The sequence below is a fragment of the Mustelus asterias genome, chromosome 12, assembly GCF_964213995.1.
Source record: "Mustelus asterias chromosome 12, sMusAst1.hap1.1, whole genome shotgun sequence".
Classification (NCBI taxonomy): Eukaryota; Metazoa; Chordata; class Chondrichthyes; order Carcharhiniformes; family Triakidae; genus Mustelus; species Mustelus asterias.
Genome location: NC_135812.1, coordinates 97,336,835 through 97,364,267, shown reverse-complemented (window position 1 = coordinate 97,364,267; position 27,433 = coordinate 97,336,835). Strand labels below are relative to the sequence as shown.

Below are 27,433 nucleotides of genomic sequence, written 5' to 3'. Positions count from 1 at the left end.
GGCTTTAGAGAGAGTGCAGAGGAGGTTTACCAGGATGTTGCCTGGTATGGAAGGGCTTAGTTATGAGCAGAGATTGGGTAAACTGGGGTTGTTCTCACTGGAAAGACGGAGGATGAGGGGTGACCTAATAGAGGTGTATAAAATTATGAAAGGCATAGATAGGGTGAACGGTGGGAAGCTTTTTCCCAGGTCGGTGGTGACGTTCATGAGGGGTCATAGGTTCAAGGTGACGGGGGGGAGGTTTAACACGGATATCAGAAGGACATATTTTACACAGAGGGTGGTGGGGGCCTGGAATGCGCTGCCGGGCAAGATGGTGGAGGCAGACACACTGGGAACGTTTAAGACTTATCTAGATAGCCACATGAACGGAGTGGGAATGGAAGGATACAAAAGAATGGTCTAGTTTGGACCAGGGAGCGGCGTGGGCTTGGAGGGCCGAAGGGCCTGTTCCTGTGCTGTATTGTTCTTTGTTGTTAATACGTTGAGCTCATTGGGCAGGGGCACATTGGAGCCAGTAATTTTACCTGCCTTCATCTTGTATCCATCATCTTCATCCAACAATAATTTGAAGCCTGACTTGGGCCCAGCTGTCATACTGATGCAGCAAAGTACAGCTAACTTCCAGGTTTAAGATTATCAGTCAGTTCAGTGTGGTTCAGTCATGCATGCATGCTAGAAGCCATAAATAATTCCAACGAAACAATTTCTTGTGTGACAGACATAACCTGGCTCATTCCCCATCACAATGCCTTCAGCAATCCAAATCAATCTGCCTGATTTGAATTTGGCAGTCAACTGCTGTATGTTGCGCTCTTCATGGCAATGCCCCTACTGATCAAAAACCACTTCCCAACCAATCTCTTTTCATGCAGTATAAACTGTTGTTCCCTTTACTGTTTGTTTATCTTGAGTGCTGTCTGAGTGAGTGCAAGATGAAAAGATGATACTTGGCACTCAAATAAGTAATAAGACAAGAGTAAGTGAATGGGCAATGCTGATCTGGCTTCAAAATTCTCACTCACAAGTTATAAGTACTCACTTGAAAAGGAGAATGTTCAAGGAATACCACACTATTTGCAGGCTCCCAGGCAGGTCTGTGGATGGGTGCCAACTGACAGAGGTTATTCTAGATGCTGCAATTCTCATTTAGAATCACAGAATCATAGAATCCTACAGTGCAGAAGGAGACCATTCGGCCCATCGAGTCTGCACCGATCACAATCCCACCCAGGCCCTATCCCCACAACCCCATGCATTTACCCTAGCTAGTCCCCCTGACACTAAGGGGCAATTTAGCATGGCCAATCCACTGAACCTGCACACATCTTTGGACTGAGAGAGGAAACCAGAGCGCCTTGAGGAAATCCACACAGGCACGAGGAGAACGTGGAAACTCCACACAGACAGTGACCCGAGGTCGGGAATTGAACCTGGGTTCTTGGCAGCAGTGCTAACCACTGTGCCACCATGCTGCCCATTTGTAGCAACATCAAAGTTTAGTTCATTATAGGAATCAATGCGGTGATTAGGACTGCTATTTTCAAAGTGCTTTCGATCCCCCATGGGCAACTGAAAATTCTGGCCATAATTGCAGATACGTGTGCTTCCATTCTTTAATGGCGAAACTGGAAAGAGGGATGAAGTGTTGAAAGGGAGCCATGGTCTTTGAACAGAAACAGTGAAATCACTGGAGAGATTTGCACCATGCATTAGCAGTATTAATGAATCTATTCAAGGTTTAGTTCTCATCGGAAATTAACTCACGTGAGTTCCAGAGCATACAGTCCTGGTTGAATGGGAACAGTTCAGGGAAACACCTCTGGATCAGATGTTCCTAGCTTTGACACCATCCTGATGAGAGCTTTGACTCCTGAGCCACTCCTGGCAGCCTCTTTGCACAGCCTGGACTCTGCATTGTTCTCTTCCATCTCCTCCACTTACTTCTCCTCCACCTACTTCTCAGTAAACCTAATTGTTTATTCGATGATGGTCCTCGTGAGCAGATGGCTTCAGGTGTAGCACCTCTGTGGCTCATGTCTTAGGGTCATGTCCTAGCCATCTCTTCACAGAATATCTTTTGACCCCTAGAATCCATCAATGAATTTGGGTAGTGACATGAACAGCTGCAGCACCCTTGACTGCCTGAGGATGCAGGCATTATACCAACTGTCAGGATAGTGAGTACAAACCTGCATAAAGCTCTTGTTGTTCTTGCAGACCAGCTGAACATTGAGGGGGTGAAAGCCTACTTGTTCCCTTTCAAAACACACAAAATTCTGATTTGGAACTATATTGGAATTACTTCCAAACCCACGATACTAGGAAAAGGGCAGTAGATACCTGGGAACACTATCACCTGGAAGATCCCCTCCAAGTCAATCACCATCTTCACCTGGATATATATTGCCGTTTCTTCACTGGGTTAAGATTATGGAATGCCGTCCCTAACAGCACGATGCATGTACCCACACCTCAGGGATTGTAGTGGTTCAAGAAAGCAGCACACCATTACCTTCTAGGGTTGGGCAACTAGGGATGGACAATAAATGTTCGTCTTGCCAGCAATGCCCAAATCCTGTAAATCAATTTTAAAAATCTATACCACATGGACTGCAGTGGTTGAAGAAGGCAGTTCTCCACCACTTCTGGATGGGTAACGAATTCTAGCCTAGGCAGCTACATCGCTTGAAAGAATAAAAATAATCTGATTATTGCTTACCTTGATAAGCACAATGGTGCAATCAATAAGAACCTAGCAATTCCATGAATCCCACTGTCTTTTGCATCAACATTTCTGAATAAAATTATTTCTGCTGCCCAGCTCTTGCAACTAGGGCTTCAGTGAACAGCAATATGCAAAGGTGTACTTCTGCTTGAGAAACACCACCAAGGTCCTCTTGTGATAGTTTATAGGAGCCAAGGGTGTAGATGTTCAAGGTTATGTTTATTTTCATGGCTAACAGTAAAGCGTGGGAAACAGTATTTTGAGTTCTTGCCCAAAGAAGGCACAAATCTCAGTGATCATCTGTCTAAATAGTGCAGACTCCTGCAACATTGATTCTCTGACATATCCAGGTTACAGCTTCCACTCAATGCTCCTCATTCCTCTCCTCTGCCCTCCTCATATCCAGGGCTTCACAGGTGATGCTGAGGATGCTGATCTGCATTATTTATTACTCACCCTATCTCCAAAAACCTTAATCCCAAGTCCAGTTGTTGTCTTGCTTAGGGTCAACATCACTCACAATGATTACTGGTCCTCCCGGTTTATGGCCCCACAATCCGTGGAGTGTGATAACCCTCTCCACTGCTGGAGTACCCACAAACCATTTTGTTCACTCGCTAGCATCTGTCTGCCAATGGTTGAGCTGAGTTCCCCCCCTCAGCTGTGCAAACTTTTATGGGACCAATAAAATGAATAGTGCAGCTGTACTCACAGCCCACTGTTTTGCTGCCTCCTTCCACCTGGACTTCTCCTTAACCCTACCAAAATTCAAAACTGACGAGGGCTAACAAGAAACTCATTAACAAGATCAATGCCAAGCCTCTCTGTTATGCTACTACAGGCATAGATGTTCACCTCTAATGTTTACTTCAACCCAAGGATTCATTTGAGAATTACCATGGATAAACTTTGAGCTCCGACACTCTTTTGTAAAAATATATATAGGCTAATGAACTTGATAAGATAGAGAGAAAATGCTGGAAAATCTCAGCAGGGCTGGCAGCATCTGTAAGGGGAGAAAAGGGCTGACATTTGGAGTCCAGATGACGCTTTGTCAAAGCTAAAAGGCATAGAAAGTGGGAGATATTTACACTGTAGGGTGAGGGAATGAAAGATGAGTCATAACCACAAAAACAAGGGGAAAAGCTAAGAGGTGCTGATGGCAGTACATAGAGAGAATAGAAGGTTTGAATGGCCAAACGGCAGAGATGATGAGATAGAGTACTCCCTAGTAGGCTACTCACTGGTTTATATCATTTCATGAACTGCAATGTTGGAGACTTAAAAGAACATTGTCATTTTTTTTATTTGATGACAGCCAGTGCAACATCACAAAAGTGTTACATTAAGTATAACCTCACTTCAATTAATTATTTGTTGACCCTTTGTTCCTAGAACGCACATTAGAAAATAGGAACACTGTAAAAATGCACTGGTCTCACAGGACAATTGTTCCAATTTTCCACATTCCTAACAACCAATAATGTAATATTTGTATAACATCATTCCCTGTTGAAATATTCACCAATTGCAATATGCTGTTATGCCCCCAATATATTTTAAACATTATGTATATATGAAATCCATATACCAATCAAGTTAAATGAGATATAAAACAGAAGGATCGTATGATTGAATTGATCATTAACATATATTGATCATCAAATTACAGTACTTTTGGAAGTAGACTGAAAAATATTTTTAGAAAAGGTACTTAACAAAAGGTTGTATATAATCGTGCAATTTTACTTCTGCCTGCAATTATATTATATTAGAAATACAGTAATTTAAAATTTTACAGTAACACAAAACTTACCAACGCTGTTCCAGTGTAAATTTTGTTCAGCTTTAATCAATTTGAAATCTATATCACTCAATTCATTGCTTATCAGAGGATATTCAACATCAAGGACTGTAAGTCTGATCTGAAAAAAATTGAAAAATATTATATTTGCAGAATTGTTGCTGTAAGCTTTATTTCAGGCACCATAAGAAGAAATTTTGATAACAAATTGCACTGAATACAAAACAGAAAGACAAACATTTAGAGAGCACCCACTTTTAACTTTTTGATAACTTGGTACATATTACAGACCATATTATTATCGATCATATTCAAGAAACCAAAACTCATGAACTAAACATTGTTTTTTTTTGTTCAACCAACCAGACTGAAGAATCCTCACCGAGACATACAGGCCACACATTTCAGCTCCTAATTACGGGATTCTCAGCACAATAAGTATCATATTAGCTCCAAATGGCATGCACATATACAATTCTCATGGAAGCCACTTCGTATGTCTTTTTGATGAGACGGTTAGGTACAGACAAGTGTCGTCCACAGAAATATGTAGAATTGGCAGATTGTGACGTTCTGATTTGATGCCAGTGTTGCAATTTTAGAGTTCAGCACTCCAGTTAATGCCACATCTTGAAAAAACACAGCTAAACATATTCAGAAATAGGAAGGGCACCACATCAGTGCTACTTAAAGGGATCATCAACTATGTTAAAGCTAGTTGCTAATGATTTCTACCAGCTGCAGTTGTATATATTTGGTGGTATTTTCAAGAAATCTTGAAAGTTGCTAAAGTAATGGACCGGGGGGGGGGGGGGGGGGGGGGATGGTTACATTTCACTTGCTTTGTCCTGACTTCAAGGATTCTACGAAAACCACTTGATTTGGGTACAACAGCATGCATTCTCCTAGGATGAATGCATGACAGGGAGAATGAGGAGAGATGACACGGAGCAGGACAAGCTGCTGGAATGGTGGAGGCAGGGAGTGGGTGGAGAAGACGAGATATCAACAGGAGGTCATATGCATCCAGATGTTCAGAGAACCATACTCCTACCTGAATGTCAATAAGGAACAGTGGGCTGAATTTTCACTTTGGGGGCAGAAAACATGAGCCAGGACTGTTCTTGCCTGAAACTGGCCTCAGAGGAACAAAATCACTTGCTTGGATTTTGGTTGAGGTAATTGGCAGAGAGACAGGCTCACTATCCAATTAAGGGCAGCAGGTGAGCTCTTGAAGCTGAAAGCCCAATCTAAGGCCTTCCAGCTTTTGAAATACTTTGTTGCCATAAACAATGAATAATTGAGAGAGTAAGGAGTGCTTTCCCAGGAATTTAAAAAAATAATTGAAAGGAAAGGCAGCCAGGTCACCAATGCTAGAAAAGAGAGATCAGAGGAGGCGCTGGAGGGGTCTCGAGGGCATACATATCCCACTTTGCCAGTGGATGCCCCGGTGCATCAGGAAACTGGAAAATCAGTCAACCTTGTTTATTTACAATTAACAAAACTGTCCAAACTGTAACTGGCTGAATGCATCCTAGGAATGGACAGCCTTGATGGTTCCTGAAGCACACGCCTCCAAGTGGCCAGCACCTGGAACAGAGTCAGGAAACCAACATGTCAGCTGGCACCAGTATTTTTGAACTCCAGCCGCTCTGTTCCTGACCCTCGGTGGGTCCCAAGAACCCTATCCAGGGTGCTGGACATCAATGTTTCAATAGGTATGCCCTCACTGAAACTACCAGTTGCTGCAATCACAGCTTCAGCCTTCGAACAGGGCAAGGGTGGCTTTGAAAAAGAATGTGACCACGTGCGAGCTACTTCCAAGTTGAAACAGGTGATACTTGCAATATCTCCAAGTTTTCTGTCCATTGTTGCATAGGAGAGATCATTGAGGCTCAGCAATCCAAGACAGCTGAATTTTCCCTTGTCAGAGAGAGGCAGGTGGAGAAGGCACACAGTTGTGTGAAAATTGCAAGCCCATTGCTTTGCTGTTGCTGCATGTCAACTCTGAGATGGATCGTAATTGAAAGGGATTCGAGTTATCCAGTTATCCTGACAGAATTTATGATGTCTTTATTCTGTTCCTGACTGCTGTGCCATCTCCATTTGAGCCAAATCAGAGGGTGGTTTCTGTGATGAGGGCACAATGGTTTATGACTGTGGCGCACAACCTACACATACAAGGCAGAAGAAGCTGCGCTGCCAAATTGGGGTGCTGAAACAATACCCCCAATTCTGGACTGCTTTAGAGAAGATTTGACTCAGCAGAGGACATATCAAGATTCATGGTAGTCTGTTATGTACTGCACAACTTTGTCATAATGAGGGCACAGACCACCAGCTTAACAGCGAGCAGCTAAGGAGCAAGAGGTGGAGGTAAGAGGTGAGAATGAGGAATAGGAAGGCAGGTGACAATCAACTCACCCAATTTTTGATCAGGCTCTCCATGAACAATAAATCCAACTGGAATAACAAAAAATGCAACACCAATCCCCAACACCTTACCTTCCCTCTGTCACTGACTTACATAGTGCCTGTTTGGTCTCAGTGTTAAAATAAAAGGCAACACAAAATAAACATCCCAAAGTAAATTTATTAATCAAACTGTTCCATTATGCATTTAAACATCAATTAATCAATCTCGTTCATTCCCTTGCACCTTCTTTATGCCTTTGCCTGTCCTGTAGTTCCTATGCTATGTCACACCAATGGCTACAACATGGTTGGTGAAAAACAGCTGACTATTAGTGGGGAGATTGCAGTTGACCTCAAGCAGCTCTAGCTCTAGATAGTTCAGCTACAGGTTGCACAATTTCAGCATGAGGAACCATAATCTGGACTGGCTGGCTGGCAAGCGAGCCAATGGCGCAGTGTTATTGTCACTGAACTAGTAATCAAGATCTGGGGACCTGTGTTCAAATCCTGCCTGCAAATGGTGAAATTTGAATTCAATAAAAAAATCTGAAATTAAAATTCTAATGATGACCATGAAACCATTGTTGATTGTTACAAGAACCCATCGGGTTGACTAATGTCCTTTGTGGAAAGATACCTGTTGTCATTACCTACATATGATTCCATATCCACAGCATGTGATTGACTCTCAAATGGCCTCTAAAATGAAGTGTGGTTAGGGACGGGTAATAAATGCTGGCCCAACCAGCAACATTCAAATCTTGTAAAATATTTGTTCTATTTTAAAAATAGCAAAGCCATTGGCCACAGTGGCTGTGGTGAGAGAATGAATGCTATAACTGAAAGAGGACAGCTGAATTGAGCTCCAAAGAACTACTGCCAATCTTCAGGACTGCACCTCAGAAGTCCTAGAAATCTGTTGGAGGACAGATTGCTGGATTGTTGTGACACTCTCCAAGCACTGTGAAGATTGGTGACCGCATCCATGATGGCACCAGTCTGAGCTTTTGTGATCGCAGCTTAAGCTTGAAAGAGAGCAGACTGAGCTTGCAAGCAGCACATAGATTGCATGACATCCATGTGAGCCTCCACTGCAGCACGCTGATGCTGGATGGCTTCTGCTTAAGCTGAGACCTTTAGATGCAAAATATTGGCAGCACTCATAAATAAGCACATTTTCAAGAGGTATAGTTTTCAAACTTTTAACTGACTGGAAATTTTGCCATTTGAAATTAGACAGAAAAATCCAAAGCCAGCTTAGAAGGTGAAGGTAAAAAACACAAGCCTTTAAAACCTATCAAAACCCATCACGATTGAAAATATGATCAAGCATACAGATGAGGAAAGTTCAGTTGATGTAGTTTATATGGAATTTGGCAAAGCTTTTGACAAGGTCCCACATGGGAGATTGATTTAGAAGGTTAAAACACATGGAATTTAGGGAAATATGGTGAGATGGATCAGAAACTGGCTTAATAATAGGACACAAAGGGTAGTAGTAGAAGGCTGTTTAAGTGACTGGATGTTGAGTCCAGTGACATACCACAAGGATCAGTACTGGGACCCTTATTGTTTGTTATATACATAAATGATATAGATCAAAATGTTGGGGGGGAATAATAAGCAAGTGTGCAGACGACACCACAATTGGTAGGGTGGCTAGTGAAGAAGATGGTTGTAGGCTACAGGAAGATATAGATGGGTTGGTCAGAGGGGCAGAGAAGTGGCAGATGATAAGCACGAAGTAACGCACTTTGGAAGAAGAAACGAGACGTGGAAGTATTTAATGAATGATAGGACACTGGGAAGTATCCTCTCTTTACAACAATCTGAGGTCCCTATCTGCTTCAAGAAGATGACCATCATCCTGGTACCTAAGAAAAACAAAGCAGTGTGCCTTAATGACTATCGGCCGGTGACTCTGACACTCATCTTTATGAAGTGCTTCGAAAAGCTAGTCATGGCACGAATCAATTCCAGCCTCCCGCAACAGGTCCGAGGCAGACGCCATCTCCCTGGCCCTGCACTCAACCCTGAAACACCTAGATAACAAGGACACCTATGTCAGACTCCTATTTATTGACTACAGCTCAGCCTTCAACACCATTATTCCCATGAAACTCATCTCCAAATTCCGTGACATGGGCCTCGGCACCTTCCTCTGTGACTGGATCCTGAACTTCCTAACTCACAGACCACAATCAGTAAGGATAGGCAACAACACCTCCTCCACGATCATCCTCAACACCGGTGCCCCACAAGGCTGTGCTCTCAGCCCCCTACTATGCTCCTTATACACCGATGACTGTGTCGCCAAATTCCCCTCCAACTCGATTTTCAAGATTGCTGACGACACCACTGTAGTGGGTCGGATCTCAAACAATGACGAGACAGAGTACAGGAATGAGATAGAGAATCTGGTGAACTGGTGCGGCAACAATAATCTCTTCTTCAATGTCAACAAAACGAAGAAGATTGTCCCACCAGTCTATGGACAGGGCGATCCGGTAAGATTGCTAGAGAGGCAGAAAATCGGGTTCACGCCCGATTTCTCATCTATCGCGATCTTATCAGGACTGGATACCCGAAAAGGGTGCGAGGCTGATGTCAATATTTAAATCCATGTGAATTGGGATTTAAATATTACAATCATCCAGGCTCACTTAGCAGCCTCGCCGGTGAAGGTCCTCAATGGTGAGGATCACATATGGTTCCCATCAATGGGGACCTGAAGTGATGGCCTAGCCGGTAGGACCAGAGGCATTGAGGCCCCCCTGCGAGGGGCAGGGGGTGTGCCCCTTGGGCAGTGTCAGCCTGGCATCTTGGCACTGCCCACTGGGCACTCTGGACTGCCAGCCTGGCACACTTGGCAGTGCCCACTGGGAACAAAACAGTGCCAAGGGGCAGGCCTGGATGGGGCAGGGCATGCCCTGATCAAACCGGGATCAGATGGGGGGGCGGATGCTGCATACTCTCAAACCAGGACTGGGTAGAGGGAGCGGACTCTGCACACTCTGCAAACCAGTGACCGACCTTGGGGGGGGGGGGTGTAGCGATTGACCGGGCATCCACAAATAATGCGCCGATATGGCCCGTGAAGAAGATAGATGGATCATGGAGGTTAACGGTCGACTACCTGGAATTAAATAAGGTTATCCCACTCACGGCACCCACAGTAGACACAAGCCCCGTCACCATGATGAGACAGGGAGCCCAGGTGAAGTTTTTCACGGTACTAGATATTAGTAATGGCTTCTGGTCCATCCCTTTAAATCGGTCTTGCCAGTACAAGTTTGCCTTTACCTTCCAAGGACAGCAATACACTTGGACTTGCCTACCACAGGGTTTCCATAATTCCCCGTCCATCTTTCACAGGCGACTAGCTACCGGACTAGAAAAGTTTTCCCGCCCCGAGTGCTTGGTCCAATATGTAGATGATTTATTGTTACAAACTAACACCAAAGAGGAACATATAACATTGCTGGATGAATTGCTCGCACTGCTCCACTCATTAGGCTGCAAAGTCAACCCGAAAAAGACCCAAATTTTGCAACCCAAGGTTATATCATAGAAACCCTACAGTGCAGAAGGAGGCCATTCAACCCATCGAGTCTGCACCGACCACAATCCCACCCAGGCCCTACCCCCATATCCAAACATATTTACCCGCTAATCCCTCTAACCTACACACCTCAGGACACTAAGGGGCAATTTTAGCACGGCCAATCAACCTAACCCGCACATCTTTGGACTGTGGGAGGAAACCGGAGCACCCGGAGGCAACCCACGCAGACACGAGGAGAATGTGCAAACTCCACACAGACAGTGACCCAAGCCGGGAATCGAACCCAGGTCCCTGGAGCTATACCTAGGTATAGTGATTACCCATGGGAAGAGGGAGATTGAACAGAAAGGGATAAACTCCAGAGTGCATCTTCCACTGCCCCGAGATGTGAGTGCCCTCCGATCTTTCCTAGGTCTAGTAGGGTACTGTCGGAACCATATAGACGGTTTCGCCACCAAGGCAGCCCCACTTTCCGAATTGCTAAAGAAAAACGCAACCTGGAAGTGGACTGTGCAGCACACAGCTGCAGTAACCGATTTAAAGCGTGCCCTTGCCACAGCGCCAGCCTTACTAGTTCCTGACCCAGATCTACCATACGCCTTAGAAGTTGCAGCCACCGACCACCACACTTTCAGCAGTATTATTACAAGAAAGACATGGTAGACCAGGCCCAGTAGCCTGAGCCTCACGAGTATTAGGTCCAGTCGAACAAGGCTTCTCCGGGTGTGAACGACACCTGCTCGCGGTATTTTGGGCCGTGCAGCATTTCGCCTTTATCACTGGACTGAACCCAATAACCGTCCTCACTGAACACAACCCAACCCAGCTTCTGCTGGATGGCCGCCTTAAAGACGGTTCAGTAAGCCAGGTCCGCGCTGCCCATTGGACACTACTACTGCAGGGTAGGGACATCACTGTAAAGTGAACCAAAGTGCCCATGTTCCTGGCAGATAATTTAAATTATGGGGGAGATCCGCATGAGTGTCAGGTTATAGCCACAAAGGACCCCACAGGTCTGTTTATCCCGAAACAACAGGAGAGACGATCAGGGACAAAACAGGCAGCCACCCAACCTTCAGAGTCAGCCATGAGAATTTATGTAGACGGTTCATCCACCATAGAGAATGGGACCAGAATCACAGGATGTGGCATTTATATGGAAAATCAACAGGGACAGCCACTAATAGAATTCGCTCTCAAACTACCCAGCCATTTGAGTGCTCAAGCTGCCGAACTAGCAGCAGTCACATATGTAGTGAGCCACCCAGGCTTATTTCCAATCCCTGCCAACACTCCGATAGTATGTACGTGTGCAACAGCCTGACTGAGTTCCTACCATTATGGGAAGCCAGAGGCTTCGTATCTGCGGATGGAAAGCCCCTACCGTCAGCCCCCTTATTAAAATACGTTCTGCAGGCCACCGAAGGGCACACATATGGGATTATTAAGGTTAGAAGCCACCATAGAACCTCCCCACCTGGTAACTGTAAGGCTGATGCACTAGCCAAAGCCGGTGCTTGTACGGGACAGTTTTGGCAGCCACCTGTAGGAGAGCGAGTAAACGCTGTGACCATTTGCCAAACTAATATAGCTGACCTGGTCCAGGCGCAGCGCACTGACAGTTCCCTAAAACAAATTTTAGACGGAGTCTACCCAGCCCCATATGAGAAATGGAAGGACAAAATACAGATTCAGGATGGTTTGATATTAAAGGCAGGCACTCCCTACCCAGGACAGAAATCAGCTCATTTACCAGTACCATGACGGACATGGCCATCAGGGCATAAAGACAACAATCGAGTGATTAAAAGAATTATGTTGGTGGCCCGAACTGCACGATGAGTTGCCCATTATATCAACAATTGTTTAATTTGTGCTCAGAACAACCCCAATAAGTATGCCAGAAAAGCGGAGCTAAGACACACACGCCCAGTAGAAGTCCCCTGGAAAAATCTCCTAATTGATTATATCGGCCCACTGCCACCATATAGGAATGGATTTAAATACGTCCCTCCTGGTAATAATAGATACTTTCACCAAATGGGTCGAGGCATTCCCCACTAGATCCAACACAGCTAAGGCCACAGCAAAGATATTAGCCCAGCAGGTGTTTACACGATGGGGTCTTCCCCGCAGCATAGAGTCCGGCCAAGGGACACATTTCACCGGGCAGGTGATGCAGAATGTTATAGCCATGTTTGGCACCAAGCAGAAATTCCATATCGCCTACCATCCACAATCCAGTGGAATCGTAGAGCGCATGAACCGAACGCTAAAGGGGATCATTAGAAAGACAGTGCAGCAAAACAACACAACATGGGATACAGTACTTCCCTTTGCCCTCATGGCGGTACATAACACCGTTTCAGTTCTACTGGGTTCACCCCCCACACATTAGTGACTGGCCGACCTATGAGGGGAGCTGAATATTTATTGGGGTTTGACTTAACTGAGCCTGCTATCACAGCGCTCACCCACGAGAAAGCCATCCAGCAGATAACCGAAAACATTAAAGCAGCCCAGTTAGCCGCGGCTGTCTGATTAGGAGTTAAAAAGAAACAGAGCAAGGCATATTTCGATAAAAGGGTATACCCGGTAGAATATACAGTTGGCCAGCAGGTAATGGTTTCCCTCTACAACCCCAGTTCTTTCTTGTCCCCGAGATATGCAGGTCCGCACACCATCACCGACAAAATAAGCCCCTCAGTGTATAAAGTCCTAATGGTCAACGTGAAAACTGGTTGGTTCCATGTCAATCAACTGAAAGCTTACGGGACTCAGAATAATCACTTCCACCATCTCTCATTAAAGATATGGGAGGATGACACTAGGCGACCGGAATAGCCTCACCCAGGAAATGTATTTCCTCGGACACCTTCTCATCCACTTTCAGGTTCAGACCAGGCCCTTATCCCTACCACACTATAGCCCGGAGCCTTGTGCACGCCTGAAGTGCCCCTAGGGCTATTGATCGACCCAGACATAACAGGAGACTTGCGCACCCTAGAGGACTGGCGTGACTCGCCAGATATCGGCCCTCGCAGCATTATGCATTCTCCCATAAACATAAGCCTTAACAGCCCCAGAGCCAACAGTGAGGCCCTGACTAAACGACACCGGGTTATTTTGATGGGGACACCCGATGCTGCATTCCCCACATGAATAAGGGACCAGACACATAGATTAATTAGACTGGGACACAAGGATGAAGGACCCCTGAACCCTGATTCAAACGCAGACCCCACAGTGCAGTCCAACGAACAGACACAGGTATGGAAACCAGGTGAGGAGATAATGATGGAGCCCCATGAGACAAATGATTCAGAAGGTGAGTCTCTGTTGGGCAATTGGTTAACGAAAATTCTGAATGAAAGAATCTAAGGTGCTCCAAATGATGAAATTCAGCCTACAGTACAGACCAATGCAAGGAAGAATCTCTGATGGAAGCACCAGCCTACAAGCAGTTGTATACTGCTAGTACGATTAACTAGGTAACTTATATAATCCGACGCCAACTCTTTTGCCAGTTTTCTCTAGTTAAGACAACATTAAGCCAATTATACACATCTTTGGGCAGCTATGCTACATTTTAAAATCTTTGAGGCAGCTATGCTAAATTTTAACGTCATTGAGGCAGCTGTGCTAAATTTTAAAAATCTTCAAGGCGACTGAGCTACATTCTCAACAGGAAATGAAATAAGCAAAACTCTTACAGTGCAAAAGCCTGGTACAATGTGCAGCTGCTCTGCGTTCCAAGTGACACTGAGAATTTTATTTCCAGTGTTCTAATGATAGAAGAGCCATCTCTTGACTCCTAATGTTAAAGGGATACATTTTCAACTCTTAGAGGCACTTGTGCTAAATTTTACATGCAGCCGCCTTCAAACTCCAACACACTTCTAGATCAGACACCTCTTCAGGTCATTACAGACCGACTCCAGTGCCGTTCGAATCCCTATAGTTAATGGTGATTGCTGCTAGACTAAAACCGGCCGCCTTGATTTTGCTGACAACCCCACGACTCGTCTACTCATCGATCTGAACAAAAAATTGCTCTGTAGTGCTCCACGATTAGAGAAAAAATTACGACATGCATGGTATCCAGGTTATTTATGGTTTGCCCCACCTGACGCGGGGGAATGTGAGGAGGGTGTGTTATGGGTGCACCCCAAGAAGAGTATAATGTTTGGGTGTAACAACCAGCGGCTGGTATACAAAAAAACAAATGGCAGTTCAACTGAATGTTATCTGAGTGTCACCATAGAAGGGGATTGGTGGGGATTTTCAAATAATGGGTGCCTTGAAATTGGATGTCTGGCCAACAGCCCAGAAAAAGGATTAGAGCTCGGGCAGCGGTGCCCCGGGACACTCAGAGGGGAACTTTGCATTGTATGAAATAAGAACTGGCCGAAGCCAACCCCAGACCCATCCCACTCGATTTGTCCTGAAGCCACCCCCGGACCTCAGAATGGATTGATACAAAAACACACAGGTAAACCTTGTATGACAACATTCGCCACAAATTGGTACCTGTGGTACCTGGATATAGCCGGGACCCAACTGCCAGAGTGGTACTCTCCCCAATTTAAGAGATTATACCTCCTCTTAACTCGCAGACTATTAGGGTGGAAGGTTGGAATGGATGAAAGACAGGAAAGATCCAGGAGGGAGTTAGTCAATGACATGGCCACAGCATACGGGGCAGGGGGAGCAACCATCAACGTCCTTGATTTAGCTGACCTGGACAATAAACTTAGAGTTCTGACCCAACAGGTTAAACAGACACTAAGTTCCATCAATGAGGACAATCAGCAAGATGCTGAAGGGGAACTGACTGGGAACACAGCCAGCAGCCACATGGTAGCTGTGTTAGAAGGACACGCCAAGGCAATCAATCAAATTATCAGGGAAAAATTAGAGGATGATGACCGACAACAGAACCGAACTTTATGTAGTGCATATGGACAGTGGATGATAGAACAGCTAAGGGAAAACCTAGAGCAGGTACACAGTGGACAGGTTCCGTCTTGGATTAGTGACGAACAGATGGAACACTTATTTACGGGTAAGAAACACCCCGAGTTATCTGGCTGCCAGATGCGACAGTTGACCAAAGTCTGGTTCAGTGGCAACTGCAAAGGGACATAAGAACATAAGAACATAAGAAATAGGAGCAGGAGTAGGCCATCTAGCCCCTCGAGCCTGACCCGCCATTCAATAAGATCATGGCTGATCTGAAGTGGATCAGTTCCACTTACCCGCCTGATCCCTATAACCCCTAATTCCCTTACCGATCAGGAATCCATCTATCCGTGATTTAAACATATTCAACGAGGTAGCCTCCACCACTTCAGTGGGCAGAGAATTCCAGAGATTCACCACCAGGAAAGCCCTGGAAATGATATTAGAACTCCCCATAATCACTGACGACCGGGTCGGACTGAAGGTCCTTGAAGTGGAGAATATAGGGACTATCCATGAGGATATCTGGATAGGGCACGACGGCACTTTACCATACGCAGTGGAGAAAGAAGGGAGGCTCATAGGCACTACTCTGGACAGATGTCAGCAAACTGACGAAATAATCACATGCCCATAACCAGTTTACTTAAATGAGCATGCATTGAGTGGCTTCAGAACAAACACTAGCCTAAATTGCTCAGTAGAAGCTCGTAGCTTGGACACTGACATAACTCGGGTAGCTTACAAGGGAGCAGGGAGATACTGTCTCACCACCTCCCTGAAACAATATCAGCATGGCGCGACACATTGTAACATTACTAACATTACATTCTGTATCAAACCAGACAAACCAGCCAGGGTGGGTCTCATTCAACTAATAGACATTCATAAGAGGGAGAGGGTAGATTTGAACACCACTGACGAGCTCCGACAGACTCTAGGGGAGTACCATGAGAAATATGACACAAGCCTAAAACTCCTGCCAGAGGAATTGAACCTGATTAGGGCAAAATTGGCTACAGCCAACAGAACCTTCACCAAAGTAGTACAGCAGACCCAAGAGGTGAAAAGGAGGATTAAAGAAATTAAATTCACCTCTTGATGGGATGACCTTTGGAACTGGGGCTTAAACATCCAAATCCATCCATTTGTTCGCATAATGTCACACCTGGCGGTAGTACTGATTTTGTTCACTCTGGTATACCTAATCGTCCTCACAGTCCAATTCAGCCGATGGAAAAAGAGGATCACCCGGAGGCAGAAAGTAGGGTCCGCCCTTGAACCATGGTCCCCTCTAATTCAGTAGAGCAATGTTTACAGGAAGCCTGCCATTTTGCGATTTGTACTAATGAGCCGTTGGAAATTCTACTACCAAAATGTGCCTCAGATCTGCGAATACTTCATTCTAATGTTTGTTTGAATGTTGGTTTATAATTAGCTTATTGTAATAATGGTGTTTGGAATATCTGATTGTCTGTATTTGTGGGTAATTAGCTTATTGTAATAATGGTGTTTAGAATATGTGGTTGTTTGTATTTGAAGAGTGTTGTTGTCTGTAGCTTCTGGAATATATTGTAGGAATGTATTATTACTGTGCATGCCAATGCCTGGGCCTTACTTGACTGTTAGGTGACTGGGGAATTCCTGACAGATACTGGTCCTGAGTTTGTGATCCATCACGCTTCGCGTTCAGGATCAAAGGGGGGACTGTGGCCAAACAGGCCATCTGAAATGGCGATTTGTAAAGCACTCTGGGACAATTGGGCAAGAACTAAAACGACAGGCTGCAGCCTAAATTCAGAGATAAACAGGCTGCAACCCAGACGAGTGAATACACAGGATATGGGTCATCTCCAGGACAAAAGAGACTTTTTGGTCAAACTGGGTTGTTTACCAGACATAGAGGTGCCATAACTCCTTATTTGGGAGGGAGGTGTGTACTCTATGTCCCCCCAGCATCTGCAGACATGGCCGTTGGGGACACACTCAGGGATTGGTGTGGCAGCACCCGATTGGACTTTATCGATCAGGGTGATCAAGTCCTGATCGACTGATTGGCTATGGCCAAAAGGGGCGCAAAACCCAACAGGGTATAAAGGGTGCTGCACAACCAAGAATCTCTCTCTCTCTCTCCCTGACCCCACGAACGAGCTACAACAACGGTGACCATCGCCAGCACAAGGAGAGCCACCACACCCGAGAAGGAAGGAAGACCAGAGCCAGAGTGCCAGACCAGACCAAAGGACCAGACTACGCACAGATAAAGGCCAATATCTGCTTGGGTACTTGCCAGTCACGCAAAGTTAAGTCAAGGTCTTGTATTGGACTTGAACTCTAGTATTTTCTGTAAGATAACTTATTGTTGGTTGGGTGGGTGCTTATTGATTGTGTGTCTTAAATAAATATTGGTTATACTAACAAGACGTCTACTCGCAGTTATTTGTCCACCGTATAAGGGTTAAAAACAGACTGTGCGGCAGGCACAACAGTAAGTTATGATTCAATGAGTAAGGCTCTCCGGTTGTTGTTTGACTGGTCCAATGACTGGTCCACAGAGCAGAAGGAGGCCATTTAGCCCATCGAGTCTGCACTGACAACAATCCCACCCAGGCCCTATCCCCGTAACCCCACATATTTGCCCTGCTAATCCCTCGAAACTACATATCCTGGGACACTAACGGGCAATTTAACATGGCCAATCAACCTAACCTGCACATCTTTGGAATGTGGGAGGAAACCAGAGCACCTGGAGGAAACCCATACTGACACGGGGAGAATGTGCAAACTCCACACAGATAGTAACCCAAGCTAGGAATTGAACCCAGGCCCCTGCAGCTGTAAGGCAGCTGTGCTAACCACTGTGCCGCCCCCAACACACTGACAGCATAGAAGCATCCCTGAGGAAATTGGACATGAGTAGCAGTCTATCATCTCTTTTCATTTATCACTCAAAAGTTTAAGTTTTTAAAGTTTATTTATGAGTGTCACAAGTAGGCCCACACCAACTTTGTAGCAGTTTGATACAACTGAGTGACTTGCAAGGCAATTTCAGAGGGCATTTAAGAGTCAACCACATTGATGTAGGACAAGAGGCACATGAAGGCCAGAACAGATAATATCAGGAAGATTTTCTTCCCAAACGGAAATCAGTGAACCAGATAGGCTTTTCGGACCATTAACAATGATGTCATGCTTACTATTACCAAGACTAGCTATTAGTTCCAGATTTATTACTGAATTTAAATTCCACTAACTGACATGGTGGAATTCAAATTCAAGCACTCAGGCCATTAGTCTGGACCTCTGGATTACTCGAAGTGACATTACCAATAAGCCATTGCCTCCCCTAGGTGGAAAGAATAATAAATGGAGGTCAAGCAAAATATAGAAGAGTAATTGAAACGTTAGCTGCTGAAACACTGGCACTAATAGCAATTGAAGTCCAGGCCCAATACAAGGGACAATCTGATAAAAGTTTGGCCGTAAGATGCTATGTGGATAATTGTTCTCTTTGGGGAAATGTTCATTCAAGGAAGGGTATCAATGAAAAAAAGGTTAACGATTGACCTTGCTAGCATAAAGAAAATCCTGGAAAGAGAGATTTCCAAAATTAAATGGATGGATGAAAGTCACCAATTGTCAAACTGTTTTATGACAAGAGATGCTTTCTGCAAGAAATTATTAGATGCACTGGAAGAGGGACACTTTGCATTGTAATGAGAAAATCGAAAACTGATATTTTCTTTCATTGCTTTGAACTTATTCATAAATGTTAAAGAAACGTTTATGTTCGTCAGCTGTGCTACAATCTGAGGCAGAAAATGAAAAATATGTGTAGATATTTTATTGAAAGATGGTTCTTGTGTTTAAAAAATAATTTGAGAGAGAAATCTATTCATACATTGTTAAAATACATTGATTACATTGTTAAGATTCAGAGATATAAGTGATGGGTATTCATAGGGCTCATATTATGATGATAATGTGTCTTTAAGAAATGCACTTTAATCATGTTTTTCTGCAGGATGTGACTAGCAAGACCTGGAATTTCTCAGCACTGTGTTGTCTATAGCTGGTGTCCTGTATAGTTACTGAGGCAGTATAACTGAAGCAATGTCGGTTATAATCTGCACTAATGCAGTGTTCTGTGGTTTTAATGTGTCCCCTGTGATTACTGAGTGGAGCTTGATTGAGGTTGATGGACAGGTCAAGTGATATGCCTGGGGATGGGTTTGTTCCACAGAACATTCTAGTTTTTAGTTTTTGTTTCTCAGTTGCTGCCAGGAGCTGGTGAAAGAAGGCAGTATCTCTCTCTTTCTGTCTGCCTCTCTCGCTCCAGAGTTTTTCTGAAAGTTCCAGGACTGGGGAGCCTCAGAAATTTGATCCAACATTCAAATGATTAATTCACAGCAGGTGTTAAAAAGCTGAAGATCCAGCATCATGTGAACGTTCTTGTTTTTGTGCTAAATTAGTCTAAAGAAGGGTGTGTGTCTGTGGGATGATGTCTGACTAGGAACAACATAGATAGCTAGCCGTTAAAGATTATACTGTGTCACGTTTAAGCCTTGTAATTGGTAAAGGTTATGCTAATTATTACACATTACTCTAAGAGGGCAATAAATGCCAAAAAAAACAAGCCTGAAGGCTCTGTGTCTCAATGCAAGGAGCATTTGTAATAAGGTGGATGAATTAACTGCGCAGAAGTCATTAACAGATATATGTAATTGGGATCATACAGACCTGGCTCCAGAGTGACCAGGGATGGGAACTCAACATCCAAAGGTATTCAATATTCAGGAAAGACGGACGAAAAGGGGAGTGGGGTAGCTTTGCTGGTTAAAGAGGAGAGTAATGCAATAGTAAGGAAGAACATTAGCCTGGACGATGTGGAATCTATATGAGTGGAGCTGCGGAACATCAAACAACAAAAAACTCTAATGGGAGTTGTGTACAGACCACCAAACAGTAGAAGTGAGGTTGGGGATGGCAGTAAGCAGGAAATTAGAGATGCATACAATAAGGGGACAGCAGTTATTATGGGTGACTTCAATTTGCATATTGATTGGGCTCACCAAACTAGTAGCAATGCGATGGAGGAGGATTTCTTCCAATGTATAATGGATGGTTTTCTCAACCAATATGTTGAGGAACCAACTAGAGAGCGGGTCATCCTAGACTGGATATTGTATAATGAGAGAGGATTAATTAGCAATCTTGGATGCAAGATCCTTTGGCGAAGAGTGACCATAGTATGGTACAATTCTTCATTAAGATGGAGAGTGACACAGTTAAGTCTGAGATTAGGGTCCTGAATTTGAGCAAAGCTAACTTTGATGGTATGTGATGTGCATTGGCTAGGTTAAACTGGCAAAGGATACTTGAGGGGTTGACAGTGGATAGGCAGTGGCAGACATTTAAAGAACACATGGATGAACTTCAACAACTGTGCATTCATCTCTGGCTTAAGAGTAAAATGGGGAAGATGGCTTATCCATGGCTAACAAGGGAAATCAGGGATAGTGTTAAAGCCAAAGAGGAGGCATATAAATTGACCAGAAAAAGCAGCAAACCTGAGGACTGGGAGAAATTTAAAATCCAGCAGAGCAGGACAATGGGTTTAATTCGGAAGGGGAAAATAAAATACGACAGAAGGCTTGCAGAAAACATAAAAACTGACTGCAAAAGCTTCTATAGATATGTGAAGAGAAAAAAACTGGTGAAGACAAATGTAGGTCCTTTACAGTTAGAATCAGGTGAATTCATAATGGACAACAAAGAGATGGCAGATCAGCTGAACAAATGATTTGGATCTGTCTTCAATAAGGAGGACACAAATAACCTTCCAGAAATATTAGGGGACAGAGGGCCGAGAATGAGGGAAATGCTTATTAGTCAGAAATTCGGGAAATTGCTGGGATTAAAACCCGATAAGAACCCAAGGCCTGATGCTCTGCATCCCAGAATACTCAAGGAAGTGGCCCTAGAAATAGTTAAGTTTATTTATTAGTGTCACAAGTAGGCTTACATTAACATTGCAATGAAGTTACTGTGAAAATCCCCTAGTCGCCACGCTCCGGCGCCTATTTGGGTACACTGAGGGGAAATTCAGCATGGCAAATGTACCTAACCAGCACATCTTTCGGACTATGTGGACACATTGGTGATTATTTTCCAGCATTCTATAGATTCTGGAAGAGACCCCACTTTTTAAAAAAGGAGAGAGAAAACAGGGAATTATAGACTAGTTAGCACAACATCAGTGGTGGGGAAAATGCTGGAGTCAATTATTGAGGATGCAATAACTGAGCATTTGGAAAGCGGTGACAAGATCGGTCCAAGTCAGCATGGATTCACTTAAGCGAAATCGTGCTTGACAAATCTTCTGGAATTTTTGAGGATGTGACCAGTAGAGTGGACAAGGCTGAACCAGTAGATGTTGTGTATCTGGACTTTCAAAAGGCTTTTGACAAGGTCCCACACAAGAGATTAGTGAGCAAAATTAAAGTTCATGGTGTTGGGGATAATATATTGATGTGGATAGAGAACTGGTTGACAGACAGGAAGAGAGAGCTGGGTGGCAGTGTGTGCTGTGAGGAGGATGCTAAGCATCTGCAGGGTGACTTGGACAGGATGGCTGAGTGGGCAAATACTTGGCAAATGCAATATAATGTGGATAAATGAGAGGTTATCCACTTTGGTAGCAAAAACAGGACAGAAGATTATTATCTGAATGGTGTCAGTTTAGGAAAGGGGGAAATGCAAGGTGACCTGGGTGTCATGGTGGAAAAGTCGCTAAAGGTTAGCATGCAGGTACAGCAGGCGGTGAGGAAAGCTAATGGCATACTGGCCTTCATAGCAAGAGGATTTGAGTATGGGAGTAAAGATGTCTTGCTGCAGTTATACAGGCCCTTGGTGAGGCCACACCTTAAGTATTGTGTGCAGTTTTGGTCTCCTAGTCTGAGGAAGGACATTCTTGCTATTGAGGGAGTCCAGCGAAGGTTCACCAGACTGCTTCCTGGAATGGCAGGACTGACAAATGAAGAGAGACTGGATTGACTGGGCTTGTACTCATTGGAATTTAGAAGAATGAGAGGGGATCGCATAGAAACACATAAAATCCTGATGGGACAGGCTAGATGTGGGAAGAATGTTCCCGATGTTGGGGAAATCCAGAACTAGGGGGTCACAGTCTAAGAATATGAGGTAACCCATTCAGAACTGAGATGAGGAAGAACTTCTTCACTCAGAGGGTTATGAATCTGTGGAATTCTGTACCACAGAAAGCTGTTGTTGCTAGTTCATTAGGTATGTTCAAGAGGGAGCTGGCCATGGTCCTTGTGGCTAAAGGGATCAAGGGGTATGGAGAGAAAATGGGAGTAGCATACTGAAAGTGCATGATCAGCCATGATCATATTGAATGGTGGTGCAAGCTCGAAAGGCCGAATTACCTACTCCTGTTTCTATGTTTCTGATATATTTTCTCAATGTCTTGGCTTCTGCTTCATTAGCAGGCTCGGATTCTGTTAACAGTTTTGGTCACCTTACTGAATGAGGCACATCCTTGTATTGGAGAAAATCCAGAGAAGATTCACTTGCTGAATCATAAAATGAAGGGGTTGGCCTATGAGGAAAGGTTGAGCAGATGGGGCTATACTCAATTGAGTTTTGAAGAGTGAGTGATCTAATTGAAATATATAAGATTTTGAGGGGACTTGACAGGGTAAATACCAAGAGGATGATTCTCCTCATCAAGGAATCTTGAAGTAGGGGGGCACAATTTCAAATAAGGGGTCTTCGGTTTGAGATGGAGATGAGGAAGAATTTCTTCTGAGTGTCATGGTGTTTGGAATTCTCTTCCACAGCAAGCACTGGATGATAGGTCATTGAATATGTTCAAGGCTGACTTAGACAGATTTTTGAGCGACAAGAGATTAAAGGGTTATGGCGAACAGTCAGGAAAATGCAGAAGGCCGCATCAGATGAACCGTAATCTTGTTGGCTGGCAGAGCATGCTCCTATTTTTGATGTTTTTAACTGGGATGAATAGACATGGCCACGGAACAGAGATGAACCTTGTAAACAGACTCCCTTGGCAGTCAGCATACCCTGTGGTCCTATCTGATCTGTGTTCAGCGGTTGTAGACCTGACTCCATATCGCTCCCTGGGAGTGAAAAATCCAACCCCTAATTTTTAAACTTTCCAACAAATTGTAGTGTAAAGTGTGGAACTCACCTTGTTATACCATCCAACAATGAGATCTAAATTATCAACAAAGTTTCTGAAAGTTTTGTTCATTGCAAAGACATCAAGTCCACTCTCTGGAATGTCATCCCTTTCCTGAATGTTCATATAATGAACTTCTCGAAGAACTGCAACCAACTAGATAAGACAAAATATATGAAACCATCATAAACAACATCTAATTGATATAACCATAGCATTTATGAATTTAAAAAGATATTGAGGAAAATCTGGAAGACCATTTATTCAATCAGGATTATTCTGTATATTACAAGCTTTATTGCTTTTTGTGCTTTCCTTTATGATTCCAACCCAAGTTGACCTGGTGAGATGTCAGAACAGCATGCCCAATATTACAATATATCAAATTATAAATGTAAACATAATCCACTTCAAGAATTGCAAAATCCACTAAATCATCACATAAAAAATTAATAGCATAAAATGTGGCAAGTTACACTACCAAGTATTCTTAGACAGCTATATCTTGTTACAAAGACACAAATAAATTATAAAACAGTACAAAAATTTAGGGACCAAGGTTGGAAAGTATATTGTAGAGCTCAATGCTACAGTTCTGATTCATCAGTAATCTTAGTCTTCCTGTGCTCCAAGATATATTCTGACCAAGGTTAGTACTCAATCTGGTCCGAGGTTTCTACCAATGCTACTATTCATTCTGCTATAAAGTCATGAGTGAGTAGTCCAATGCCCCAGCTCCACCCCACTTAGTGCCCATTCCTAATGAACAGCTTTTAAGAAGTCAATACCTGAGTAATCTGAAGTGCGAATCATGATCCTGCTATTTTGAGACAGCGTAGGAGGCAAAACATAACACACCAAAATTTGCATTTGTTGGATGCTAGTAGTTTCAAAGTAGGGTAGATCAACTTCCACCCAATTAACATTGATTTTCTGGTTGCTGCTATTTTTGCATGAATCCAGCACTAGTATACAAAGGAAAATAGTGGCGTGACTGACTTTCAACTGAAGGGGGCCCAAAAAGATAAGTTTTAAATGATTTTTCGTGGACCAAGGTCATGCGTACTTCCCTGCACTCTCCACTTCCACAATTGGTTCCTCATTGACCTTACTGTTAATTGGATCAGTATCCGGTGGAAAATATTGTGCAGCATGAAGCCAATTTGGGCAGGTGGTTCAGTGGTTCAAAGTAATGCCTGTACTTCAAAATATCTTCTCACTTTTTGCTTTGTTGGAATGGGAAAGTGGCCAGCATGCTCTGCCACTCCGCCGCAAAACATTAAAATCTACCCTCAGAAGTTATAAATGCATGCAAAACATAATCCGAAGACTATAAACAATTTATGACATATTTAAGACAAGAATTCATAATTCTAAAGCCCAAGTCATTACAATTATCAAACACACAAATTAAACATTAATGTGGATGGATTTCTGGAATCTTGATAACATTATGACTGCCAGCTTGGCTTAGATTTCCCTTTTAAGAAGTGAGAAGCACAGCCTACCACATTTAAATGAAACTCACACATAGCTAATTGATCTCTCAAGAACTCCCTGCATTGGAACACATTTATGGCTCACTAATGACATGTGAAAAAATCGTATCCATGGTGGCTCACAGACTAGATGAGTTCAGAAAGGTGAAGGTTCAAAAAGAAATGTGATCTCTAAAACACTGTTTCCACAGCAAAACTGTGGTTTTTAGGCACTTTTAGGTACCGCCTTTACCCTTTTGTCTGTCCTTCCTAAATAGTGAATACCCCTGGATGTTCAGTTCCCACCCCTGGTCACGCTGCAGCCATATCTATGTAATCCTGACTATATCATATTCATTTACATCTATTTGCACAACTAATTCATCCACTTTATTGCAAATGCTCCACACATTAAGGCACTTTCTGTCTTTGGTCTTTGTCCTTAATTTTCCCCTCCTCTGACTCCTTGCATAGATTTCAATCCCCCTGCCATTTTAGCTTAAACCCTCCCCAACCACTCTGCCAAATACTCCCCCTAGGACATCAATCCCAGTCCTACCCAGGTGTAACCCATTCAATTTGTACTGGTCCCACCTCCCCCCAAACCAGTCCTAATGCCCCAGGAATCTAATCTGAAACTCTCCCACTCACACTGTCACTTCAGCCACGTATCCTGTGATTACCACTCTGACTTGCACATGGCACTGGTAGTAATCCTGAGATCACTACCTTTGAGGTCCGACTTTTTAGCTTTCATGCTAACTCTCTATATTCTGCTTTTAGGATTTCATCTTTTTTTTAACCTATGTAATTGGTACCGATATGTACCACGACCACTGGCTGTTTATCCTCCCCTCACAAAATGTCCTGTGTCCACTCCTTGACCCTAGCACCAGGGAGGCAACCTACCATCCTAGAGTCTCACTTGAAGCCACAGAAACACCTAGCTATTTCACTTACATTTGAATCCCTTGTAACTGTTGCCAGGTGGCACTGCCCCCAAACTCCCCGGGGACCCTCAATTGCCTTTAGTTCTACCGGCGAGCCAATCACAACTGGTCCCTGTTGCTGGGAACCAGTTGTAATCCTCGCAAGAGAGAACCTCTTCTGGCGAGGTCACACTGGCAAGTGAGCCCGAATGATACCATCCCAGTCTCATTAAATCAATGTAAATATAAAGTTAAATAAGTTTAAATACATTATTCAGCTTCACATCGGAAATGAGTGTGAGGCTGAGCATGCCAGATATCCAGTCCCGGTAAGACCGTGACAGGTGAGAAATCGGGCATGATCCTAATTTATTGGCTCTTGCGTGATCTTACCGGTGGGGCACAACAGTGCTGGCCGGCAAAGTGGGGGGGGGGAAAGAGAACCCAGCAACTTGGTGTGAAATCTAAATATAATAAAAATAGAATCCTCTTCTCCATGAGCCTCCTCTCTCAATGGAACCCTCTTACCACAAAACTTTTGGGAGTCATTCAGGATTTCCTGCTCCTGTCGCTGATCCCGCATCCTGAAAATGGGAACAAATGGAAGTGGAAAATTCCCACCACTGTTACCAAACCAGCTGAACATCCATAATGCATCTGGATTCCATCTCACCACTCATGACATTGAGACCCTGCCCACCTCTGTCCCCACCACACTTTGAAAATTCTGGTCATCATGAGTAGGAAGCAACTGGCAACAGGCTATGTAATGTCCAGTATAGTGTTATAAGGCATGACTAAATAGTTATTATATTGTAAAAGATCCTCTCGGGACAAGTGATCTTTGATAGAAATTTATATAGCATTTGACATTCGGCCAATTGGGTCTGCATCGACTCTCCAACAGAGTATTCCACCCAGGCCCTATTCCTGTAGTCCCACATACTTACCCCATTAATCCCCCAACCTAAGGAATAATCCCCCAATCTACACATCTTGGACAGTGGGAGGAAACTGGAGCCCCCGGAGGAAACCCATGCAGACACGGGAAAAACGTGCAAATTCCACACAGTCACCCAAGGCCGGAATTGAACTAGGGTCCCTGGTGCTGTGAGGCAGCAGCGCTAACCACTATGCCACCATGCCACCCTATATTAGAAGAGGGTCTATTTATAATTCACATCACTAATTAAAGTGGGGTCTGATTCTACCCCATACCCACTCCTAACACACACATTAACATTAGGGGAAATTCTCTCAGAATACGACAGACCGAAGTTTCTTTAAAATCTGTGTGCTTTCGTCTGGTTCCCAATTCCAATGGGCAG

General features: G+C 44.0%; 1 protein-coding gene across 1 annotated transcript in view; it reads right to left on the bottom strand.

Annotated features, from left to right (window-relative positions):
• LOC144501720 (dynein axonemal heavy chain 17-like) overlaps positions 1–27,433 on the bottom strand; it is an 832,067-nt gene that overhangs the window by 645,385 nt on the left and 159,249 nt on the right. Inside the window, exons 14-15 of the mRNA XM_078225682.1 lie at positions 23,708–23,854; positions 4,545–4,653 (exon numbers count right to left, since the gene is read on the bottom strand). Of these exons, the coding sequence (XP_078081808.1) occupies positions 4,545–4,653; positions 23,708–23,854 (256 nt within the window). The remainder of the gene's footprint in view (positions 1–4,544; positions 4,654–23,707; positions 23,855–27,433) is intronic.